Source organism: Akebia trifoliata, chromosome 10, assembly GCF_017979445.1.
Source record: "Akebia trifoliata isolate Shusen 1 chromosome 10, ASM1797944v1, whole genome shotgun sequence".
NCBI lineage: Eukaryota > Viridiplantae > Streptophyta > Magnoliopsida > Ranunculales > Lardizabalaceae > Akebia > Akebia trifoliata.
Window position 1 is genome coordinate 6,173,602 of NC_141384.1, and position 10,484 is coordinate 6,184,085.

At 32.1% G+C, this 10,484-nt stretch overlaps 1 protein-coding gene across 2 annotated transcripts; it reads right to left on the reverse strand.

The window, feature by feature from the left end:
- Positions 1 to 8,193: 8,193 nt before the first annotated feature.
- LOC147392974 (putative WRKY transcription factor 17) lies at positions 8,194 to 10,051 on the reverse strand. 2 transcript variants are annotated; one of them, XM_086456575.1, is made up of 3 exons: positions 9,203 to 10,051; positions 8,616 to 8,741; positions 8,194 to 8,498 (listed from the first exon to the last, which is right to left on the reverse strand). In XM_086456575.1, the coding sequence occupies exons 1-3, from the start codon at positions 9,907 to 9,909 to the stop codon at positions 8,318 to 8,320; spliced, it is 1,014 nt and encodes a 337-aa protein (XP_086312701.1). In that variant the 5' UTR covers positions 9,910 to 10,051; the 3' UTR covers positions 8,194 to 8,317. The 2 variants fall into 2 exon arrangements, with proteins under 2 accessions (XP_086312701.1, XP_086312702.1); XM_086456576.1 differs by lacking the exon at positions 8,194 to 8,498 and having other exon boundaries at positions 8,612 to 8,741.
- Positions 10,052 to 10,484: the final 433 nt, after the last annotated feature.

Below are 10,484 nucleotides of genomic sequence, written 5' to 3' on the forward strand. Positions count from 1 at the left end.
TGTCAATATATATCTTTGGGAAATGTGATGTATCTCTAAGAGTCTGTTTGTGTACACTTGAAAAAGTAATTTTTAACTTTTAAAAGTTGAAAATTTTATTTGGATTAATTTAAAAACGTAAAAGAAAATTATTTCTATGAATCATGAAAATAAGACTACCCCACGTGGCACATTCAATCAACTCTCCTCTCCTGACTTGATAAGTTTAGGAACCATGTCAAGGAACCGTAGACCTGTATGCCTTGGGATACAAAATTGCACTTACCCATAAAAATGTGTATCCCAAGGTGTACAGATCAACGGTTCCAAACTTGTCACGTGTTTGTGCCAGGTGGGGTAGTCAGATTATTAGTTTTTTTTTTTTTTTTTTTTGTTGAGATTTCCATTCTACTTTCTGCTCTGTATCCAAGCAAGCCTTGGAAACGGGTTTTATTCCTAGTGTAGGCTTTCATGTTTTAATGGAAGACATTTGTGCTTTTGTTTATGAGTCCCTTTTTCATGAATCAGGCCTCATCAAAATGCACTGAGGAGACAAAAGTAACGGTGAAATTACTCTATAGACTTTAATATGGGGTTATGGGGTTTTCTTTCTGATTAGAAATAATCACTTAATAGCACCTGTGTGAGGTGTTTTTTCTTCTTCTAAATGATCGCTAACTTTTGGGTTGTAGCTTATTTTTCTTTCTTAATGGTCTATCAACGTCATATCTCGTTGTAATATTTTTGAAATATCCAAACTATCGTTTTTCTCATCCTCACCACATACTTAAGTTTTTCATTGATTGCGATCATTTCCAATGACTTTTGACTAGGAATAACAAATGTTGATATACTCTTAATCTTGAGCATTTATATATATATATATATAAATTTATTTTGACTATTTACAAAAAGAAAAAGAAATGAAGAACAAAATTGAGATTCTAAATATTTTGATATTGAATGGAGCAAGGGCGCATTAGCTTCTATTAATAAAGCATTTCTTGCACGCTAGCGAATAGGGGCGCTAATGCGCCCTTACGTTTTCCCTTTACTATAACAAGGGCGTGTGTAGGGATAGGATCATTAAAAATTCCAACACTCTTCTTCAAAGTCCTTGGAAGCGAACTTAGTTCCATTGTGAGAACAAAAAATTAAGTTGTAATTTTTTTTTTTTTTTGAACGTCTAGTAGATGCCTTAATTTGCATGAATCCACCCAAAAAGTCCAAGTTTTCAAGAATATCAAGTCTAATTTTAAATAAAAGCCTAAAGGCCTTTAATGGACTCTCAGACTACAATAAATGCCACTTTGACGTTTTTCTCATGCATACATTTATCATTCATTCATTTGCTCACATTTGCCAAACCTAAATTCACTTCCCTAACCTAAATCCATTTCCTTAGTTTAATCCCATTTTCTATAACTCAATCCAAATCCATTACCCATATACCTAACCTAAATCCAAATCTAAAACTTAAGCTCATTTCTAAATTCATAACAGGGGTTAAACCCTAACTTAAGACCCAAATACTTAGCCCATTACCCATGTCCAATCCTAAAAGCCTATGGTCTTACATCTCTCCCCAAAAGAGGGCACATGATAATCTTCAACACCTAAGAAAACTTCTCATTAGTGGGCTAATCCTAAAAGTCTATTAGAAAGTCAATCTTTTTAAGAAAATTCAAGAATGACCAATTCAAAATGTAAGGTCAACTCAAAAAGGGCCTAAGTCTTTGGGAGAGGTTACAATTCTACCTCAAAAGGTCAAAAACCTGAAGTACATACATTAAAACTCTCTCATTGGCTCATTTGAAAAATATGTACCTAGTATTACTTTATTAGATACTTATAAAAAGCCCAACCCATCACCTTTACATAAGACACTCTTCCATTTATCCTATCAAAAGCACTTTTACTTTTTATCATTTGCCCCCACTTTATGAGATATTTATATGAGACCCAACCCACTACCTTTACATATGTCCTTTCCTCATGCATTCTCTCAACTTTATTTTCAAGCAATTTTTTCATAGTCATCAAAATTATGTCACATGACCTAGCTCACATGGCTTAGCCAAATGACTTGATTTTAAAGATTCCATGACAAAATTCCATCGAATGTCCTTAATAAAATAAAATAAATAAAAGAGTTTCCATACATTTTTAATTTCATATCTTAAAGTCCCTAGGTTGGACTATTATACCTCCAAAAGTTTCTTAAAAATTCTATAAATAACCTAATTTTTTACGAGAAAGTCATGCTCTAAAGCTCCCCTCTCTCAACCTTAAACTCTACTAAAATCCATACTTAACACCTCCAATCCTTTCTCAATCCAATACTCTATGTAAGAACCCCCAACCATCTCTTAACTTTCAACTTTCTACAAATGCCCTAAATCATCTTCTAACCTCAAGCTCTCCATATAAGAAACCTCAATCATCCCCTGACCTTAAATTACATACTAAAACCCTCAACCTACAAACTTTTCTATCCAAGACTTAAGCTCATTCAAGAATTTCAAGAGATAATATTAACATAAGATGTAGTCTTTATTTTAAAGCATTTGCATTCCTTTCCCCTTTTTACTTCTCTCACTCTATTTACTTTATGTTTTAGAAAGCTTTTAGGATGTAATGAATACCCTCTCCCACACCCGATAGGTTGGGTTTCAACTTAGTTGAAAGGGTGGGAGTTGAAGCCTTCTTAACCTATTATTATTTTTTATATATTATATTGTAGACAATGAACCCACATCACACATGTTTGGCCATAATGAAAAAATGTGTGGTGCCCCCAAAATCTAACACAGATTCCCATGATTTCTTATCAAAATTCAAGACACTGAAAACTTTATCCAAATATAATATTAACATAATTACGATTATGCAATGATAAAAATAATAATATGGCATAATATATATATATATATATATTAAAGAATACCAAGGTGTGGAAATAACCTCAATTTTAACATATGATTCACTTATAATATTTCAAATACAAATCATTAATAAAATAAAACAAATAACTAAATCATAAAATATCTTTAAGTAGACGGGAGTTGCAACTCGTCAATAATGAACTCCAAGTGCTAACTTGAAATTTGCTCCTCAAGACTTACTTCAAAATCTGTCTAAATTAAAAAGGTAAGGATAGGATGAATAATGAGGGAGTTACCCAGCATGAAACCAATATCTCAAACTAACAATCACCTAAATATGAAAAAAATCATTCTAAAATATTTTGAAAAGATATGCAAGGTTTTTTTTTTTTTTCCGTGTAACAATAACAGAATGGTTAAATCATACTATACTTAAATAACCACAAATCATGTCATAATATAAAATTTATAAATTAGACAATAACTAAAAAATAATAAATATCCGTTTCCTTTGTCAATCTACCAGTTCTATTTTCAAAATAACATATAAAATATTGAGTTTCAAATCTTATGAAATATTTAAAACAAAATGTAAGTTAATTTAGAAAATAAATAACTCTTTTCATCAACCTATAAATATTCAACATTTAAAACTTCATTCTTCAACTTTGACGAAGCAATTCCAAATCATAAAGTAAATATGTTAAATATATAACTACAATCACTATTTAAAATAGTTAACCAATTAACCTGATAAAAATTTAGATTGTATATATCCAAATAAAGTAGATTCAATAATTAAGTATAAACAATGGTAATGTATCTATTAAGAGCATTGAAGACCACAACTGGATGCCTCCCAGTCCGGATCTAAATATGTTCCAAATTTCACCGATGTGAAATCCCATCGTTAGTTCCTAATTTTGTGGTCTGTCCCTGTACTTACTACAATAAGGTGACCTTTTATTTGGTTTAGGTTGGTCGTTGACTATGACCATAAGGTTCAGGCTTTGTCACAATGTGTCAAAATGTTTGACTACTACTAGATAATTAATGATTATTGACTCGTCATTTTTATATAAGCCTATCAGATGAACATATAGTTCCATAAGATATCTCTATATTTTTCACAGTTATCTTTACATTACATAGTTCACTAATAAAGATAGAGAGGAAAATCCCGAATCTTAGTTGTGATATTAATCCCTTATGCATCCCATACTATATAAGAATTTAATATCGCAACCATTCATCCTAAGATAACATGTCACTCCGGACATGATATGATAAATTATCCTTTCACAAGCTCTTTAACAAATCCCAAAATAACTACATATATGCACATTTTTTTTTAAATAAAACATAAAAGTGTGTGGAATGGATATTCGATTTTTTACCATGTACCGATCCAACCCATAAAAATAAAACAGTACTCATCGCATCGCAATAACATAATCGTAAATAAACATGCAACCATCACTTCGCGATAACAGATAGTAATTAACTCCCGGATAGCCACTTGCCATCACACGCAAATAATGAGAGTTCACACTCTTCTTTAAATAAAATCAAGGATGTCGTATTTACAATACGGTCCTTTCGAATATCAACTTTTAAATCATTTTTTTTCTCAACTCAACCAAATCATTGTAAATTCTTTGAAGAAATTAAAGTAAAATTTTCAATAGATTCAAATATCAACACTGATTTTATAAAAGAATTTGAAGATAATAATTAAAAATAGTCAAAGATAGTTTATGTAGGTAATTCGGGACAAGTCCGTCCAAGGTTGGTTAAAACTGTGAAAAGTTTGTGAAAATTTGGTAAAGTGTTGAAAAAGTGATTTTTTTAAAGTTTTTCAAATTGAAAATGAGTTTTTGGATATGAAAGTCTTAAATAAGAGATTTGACATCATATAATTTTTAAAGTTTATTTTGAACAAAAAGTCCAAGAAGTCGAGAGTCGAAAATCTGACAAACATGTTGAAAATTGCATTTGGTTCTTGAACCTAAAAATTAGATTTTTATTTGTTGATATATATATATTTTAAACAATTTCCATTGTTTCTAAACAAGGCATAATCCCTTATTTTCATTAAATAACTTAAAGATGATATTTACTTAAATGTTTTTAATGACTAAGGTGCTAAATTTTTTATTTTAAGTACAATACATAGGGTTACTTGGGCTCATTTTGAAATTTTCTCTTTTATAAAATAAGATAAAAGATTCATTCTAATAAACAAGCATTCAAATTATCTATAAATACAATATTTAAGGGAACTTGGGCTCAACTTTTGGCATTCAAAACCATGATTAGATGATTTAGGGTACTAGAGAACAAAATTCTATGAACTTCAAAAAAAAAAAAAAAAAATCCAAAAATACTTTTCCCATTGAATAGTTTTTTTTTTTTTAATTTTTTATGATTTTTTCTGTGTGTGTTGGCAAATCGATTTGCAGGGGGGGGGGGGATAAGAATTGGATTTGCCCATGATTGTGGAAAATCCTCCACATGGACAAATCGATTTCCCTACAATTTTATTTTATTTGTCTCGTTAAACAAGTGAAAATACCTTTTTACCATGAAAAAATATTTTCTACCTAATTTTTCCTTGCAATCAAACTTACTTTAAATAATTTTGCTAAAGAAAAATCACTCTAGACTGATTTACATACATTGGAATTTGAGCAGTTTCTTCATAGGCCGAAGCCTAATGTTCACATGTTTTTTGTCCTAAGTTTTTGGTTCACAATAAATAATAATAAGAATATAAATGAGGAAAAATTATGAAAAAAATCCAACAAAAAAAAATATTTATAAAAAAGAATCTAATTTTTACAAAATTAGAAAAAAGATAAAAATCCGATCATTGAAAGACCTGTTTCTTCTCTCTCCTCTACATTTAAAAAAAAATCGAATTTTTTTAAAAATACTGGTTATTAAAAGATCGGTTTCTTCTCTCTTCACTTCTCTCTGCTCTACATAAAATATAATTTTTTTTTTAAATACTGGTTATTGAAATACCGATTTCTTCTCTTTCCTCTTTCTCTCTCTTAATATTTTAAAAAAATCAAATTTTTTTCTCTCTCATCTTTCTCAAATTTAACAGTTACGTAGTTGTTTTTTAGTCATTTTTTTACTGTTATTTAATCGTTATACTATATATATACATATCTCATACATTTATTTTTTCACAATTTTTACTATTTTGATCCTCTCATAATTATCTAAAAGAATATTGAGATCATAAATTTTGGTACTCATACCCATACCTAATAAGAACAAGATCATCTTATCATGAGATTAAGATCTTGAGTTTAATATCTTGAGATGTAAAATAATAATAAAAAAAAAATTTGATTTACCTTAGTGAGTAATGAAGTTGAAGAAGTAAAAAAAAATTCGTTCTTTTGGAGAGAAGAGAAAAGAAGAGTAAAAGGTAGATGAGGGAGTAAAAAGTGAATAAAGGAATAAATTTATGTTGTTGAAATCGAGTAAAAAGTAGATGAGAGAATAAATTTGCATTGTTAAAATCGAGAAAATTGCGTTGTTGAAATCGAGGAGGAAAAGAAAAGTGAAGAGAGAAGAAATCGGTCTTTCAATGATCGGTATTTTTTAAAAAATTCAATTTTTTTTTTAAATGTAAAGGAGAGAGAAGAAACCAGTCTTTCAATGACCGGTATTTTAAAAAAAAATCGATTTTTTTGTTTAAATGTAGAAAGAGAAGAAACCGATCTTTCAATGATTGGTATTTTTTAAAAAAATTTGATTTTTATTAAATGTAGAGGAGAGAGAAAGAGGAGAGAGAAGTAAAGAGAGAGAAGAAATCAGTCTTTCAATGACTGAATTTTTATCTTTTTTCTAATTTTTCAAAAATTAGATTCTTTTTGATAAATATATTTTTTTTTTTCATAATTTTCTCTATAAATAATTAAAAAAAAAAAAAAAAAAAACTAGCACTTCTTGTCTCCAAAATTTGATCATGTCACCCCTCCTCTCTCTCTCACTGCGCAATCAAATGATGAGAAAGGCAGGGGGGATTTTTAAAGAAGACTATTTGAAAAATATAAAATAAAGTGGGGAATTTGAGAATAGATCCAAATTTAAGAAATTGGGAAAGGGGAAGTCAACTATTGCTAGTCATATAGAGGGAAAATTACTTCATAGACCTTGTAATAGAGACATATTTCTAAAAGCACCCTAAGCGTTTGGACTGTATCTTAAAATTCCAGTTAGGAAATATTTTTTTTAATTTTATTTTAATTATTCCGAACCAGCTGGCATCCTTAGATATAATTTACCAGTACTATCCTCATGAAAGAACTTTACCACTAAGATAGCTCTAAAATACCCACAAAACTAGCAATAGAAGCCAACAAATCGACTGCCCTATTTTTTTTTTTCACGAAAAGCATGAGAAAAAAAAAAAAAAAATTCAAAAGTTTCAAAGTTTGGTTTGATTCAGAAAAAATCATTCTTAAAGCCCCCACTGTTCGCGTGAAATGAACTTGAATGGTAAAGATTGAAATTCAAATTGTTGACTATTTGAATTATTGATCTAAATGACTTATAGTCATTAATAACAAAGGTTGAAAAGATCGATCTCGAGATTATTGAAATAATGGTTGGTCTGGATGATTTGAATTGTTGATGTCAGACAATTTGAATCATCGATCTCACTTATTGAAACTTGAATGAGAGGTGGAGGGGGCATTAGGAAAGAACTTTTTTACCAAATCACCCCTACGTTATGGTAGACAAATCAATGAACCACTCAATCGTTGAGTGCTGTACAAAGATTTGACGTTACTATCATTGCGTTGAATATAGAACTCGTGGATCTTTCCACTCCTTTTTGTTCGTTCGTTCGTTCGTTCTATAGACAACAATACCACACACACACCATGTGACGCTCTTATTAGTCAAAATTCCCACCCACCATGTATTTAATTTGATTTGACCGGTCCCATTAACCCCAACTTTAAAGTTGACTTATTTACCACCCAAGTTCCAAAGTCCAATTTAAAACACAAAAATAACTCTGCTATAGACCCCACCCCCGTCTTCACGTCCGTCTCTATTATCTCTATTAGGACCCACCTCCACACACTGACTGGTCCCCCAAACATACTCAATTACGTGGTCAACTAGAAGACATATATTAACAAAACAGTGGTGGGACCCATCCAGCTCATCACCTTTGACCCGTTCCCATCTTAACCACCAGCCTGGGCCCACATCCCCCCAACTCTCTTTTCTTTTGACTTGTTCCATAATCCGGATTTCAAATCAAATATCAAAACCAATTTATAAAGTCTAACAAAAATTTTAATTGATAAAAGAAATTCTTTGGATCTCGTTTGAAATTTACATCAAAACGATCGAACGACTACAAATAAATTAAAGAAAAATCTAATCTGATTTACACCGTAGATCTTCATTGACTCTCACTAAGACTCGAACATGAGACTAACACCACCTCCAAGTGAGGTTGGTTCAGATAGGGGAGTTTGTTGTGAGTGACGGTGCTCTCCTTCGTATGTTACGATCAGCATCGTTGGATCATCTGGTGCTCGTTCCACGTGTTTCCTTGCTGGGCATCCTCTTACGCTACTACACTTATAATATCCCCTGAAACAAAGAGGAAATTTTTAATCTTTATGTTCGCTCCTCGAGATGCGTTTTACTGATATTAAAAAAATAATAATAATAATCAACAGTGGAGAGAGGGAAGGAGTAGAATATTACCGTGGATAAGGTGAGCCCTTGATAGGTTTCTGTCCGTATTTTCTCCATGAGTATTCGTCTGAAGGAATATCAGCCATCTTTGAACTGATTGCAGGGACTCTAATGGTTTTCTTCACTCGAGATTTCCTGAAAAAAGAACAAATTATTATTATTATAAAAAAAAAAAAAACTATTAAGTATTTCGAAATTAATTTTGCAATCGTGCGCTGTAGTTTGTGGCGCATGTTATCACTATGAGAAAATGAAAGAAAGTGATCGGTACCTAACGATATCTATCAACACAGATAGGACAAAATTGCTGTATTTCAAGAGGACAGAAAGGGATTTTTATTTTACTATTTCCAGACCTTATTTCAATTTTAACAGAGACATGGAGAAGAAATGAAATTGGAGTGAAAAGGACACATGTGGCTCTGAACATAAAAAATTTCCTTTGAAATGATATGTTTGCTATCATGCGCCGGTACGTTTGTTCTGGAAAGTCAAAAGGATGACGACTGACGAACGACTACACTTGACCAATTTGGTTCACGATAGCCTTATATGCTAAATTTGGCTAAAGTGCGCCATCTGAGGAATAAACGTACCTTCTCTTGGAACAATGGCAACGGCCGCCTGAAACGGTGTATTTGGCAGAAACAGTGTCGGAGTGACCGTGTTCGTGGCATCTTTTCTTATAAGAAGAGGAAAGAGGCGGTTTTCCGGCGGAAACAGTCGGTGCCGGAGCAATGAAGAGAGAAGATCCTTGTTTTCCGTTAGAGACGCTACCGTCTCCGGTGATTGAAGACATGAACGATGAAGTTGTAGAGATCGGAGGAGATAAGTTGAAACTGTCCTTGGTAAACTGGCTTGTCGAAACCTCGCTTAGATTAGGGTTAGGGTTTGAATTAACCAGATTAGGTTTTGTGAAATCTAGGGTTAGGCCTTGTGAAATTTGCGGTTGTGGTTGAACAATCGAAACCGTATTTGGTGTAACTGTTGGTGTTGTTAGGGTTAGGGTTTGAGCTTGAGTTTGGGGAGCCAAAGATGATGAAGAAGAACATGAAGGGCCGCGACGAAACCTAGCGTGACCAGTCCGATTCAAGATCGAAATCACTTTCTTGAACTTAGATACTGTAAAATCAGTAATTTCTCTGCAATCCAACTGATTGATTTGCTGATTTTGTTGGTTTTGTTGATTTTGATGAGATAACATACGGATCAGATGGTCCATGCTTCTCAATCCCGCAGTGGCCGCTTCTTGAATCGCGATCTGTTCTTCCATCTTCGAATACCCTAGAAGGTCAACCGCCATTGAAGAAAAACTCGAACAGAAGATCAACAAAGAAGAGAAGACGAGACTATTAAGAGATCAGACCACCATTAAAGCTTCAAAGAGAGGTTTTTTTTTCTTGGTGGGCTGTTAGAGAGGTTACTCGAATGGGAGAAAGAAAGTAGAGACGGTGAGGTTATAAGGAGTTTGGATGAGACCGGAAGAACCGGTTGTAAAGAAAGAAATGATTCGAGTCAAACAAGGTTTTAAATCCAACGGCTGAGATTCGTTTTAGTTTCTAGTGACTGAAAAAGCAAAAGAAAAAACAAATGAAGCGGGTTTCCTTTAGACAGTAGGTGGTGGGTCCCACATGTAGGAAATAATATATAACGTTTTCTCTTTTTAATATATCGCGAAAAATTTAAATATCTACGAACTAGATTTTTTTCTAATAGAATACTATAAGTGGTGTCAACTAGGACTTCAAATGGTTCGATTCGGTTCAGATATGAGTATCCATATGACCTACATTTGTAACCGAATTTGATCTCGATCTTACTAGATAAAATTTATCCAAATCATTTTAATTACACTTAATCCAGACCCAATCTGACTGA